This window comes from Penaeus monodon, chromosome 27 (assembly GCF_015228065.2).
Source record: "Penaeus monodon isolate SGIC_2016 chromosome 27, NSTDA_Pmon_1, whole genome shotgun sequence".
In the NCBI taxonomy this organism is placed as follows: Eukaryota; Metazoa; Arthropoda; class Malacostraca; order Decapoda; family Penaeidae; genus Penaeus; species Penaeus monodon.
Window position 1 is genome coordinate 37,143,845 of NC_051412.1, and position 537 is coordinate 37,144,381.

The 537-nt window shown below is 39.3% G+C and overlaps 1 protein-coding gene across 1 annotated transcript in view; it reads left to right on the plus strand.

Annotated features, from left to right (window-relative positions):
* The window catches only part of LOC119590828 (nuclear pore complex protein Nup85-like), a 14,259-nt gene that overhangs the window by 4,174 nt on the left and 9,548 nt on the right, over positions 1–537 (plus strand). Inside the window, exon 3 of the mRNA XM_037939584.1 lies at positions 94–283. Within this exon, the coding sequence (XP_037795512.1) occupies positions 94–283 (190 nt within the window). The remainder of the gene's footprint in view (positions 1–93; positions 284–537) is intronic.

Below are 537 nucleotides of genomic sequence, written 5' to 3' on the forward strand. Positions count from 1 at the left end.
CTATACTATTTTGCAATTTATAATTATTTTAAAAAGATTTTCAAATGTATGTTGCTGTTATTTTATCATCTGAATACCTGAAAATAATTTCAGCTGCACCCAGAGCTGGAGGTGCAGAGATCAAGATGCATCAGGTTGAATCCTTCTCTTGGCTGTGGGGTAGGCAGGCTAGGAAACTCATCAATGAGGCTGTGGGGACATTCCTCTCCCTTCAGAAAACCCTGAATGAAACAGGACCTGAGCAACACAAGGCTACCCTGGTGAAGAAATGTCGAGAGTACAGGTCTGTCTCGGATTCTCGTATCTGTCGAATAGATTTTATGGTTGGCTCACTTTTCTCGCTTTTCCTCGGTGTCTGTCAGTCTACCATTTTCCCCGTCAACAGCTGCTCTCATATGCTCTTGCCTTCTATCTTTATTCTTTCTTTATTGTGTATAAGAATTTCTTTTATTTGTAATTCATCCACATTCAAGGTTACCCTGATTGAAAATGTTTTAAATTGGCCCTTTTATGTGAAAGAGGTCATGCAATTGTTAT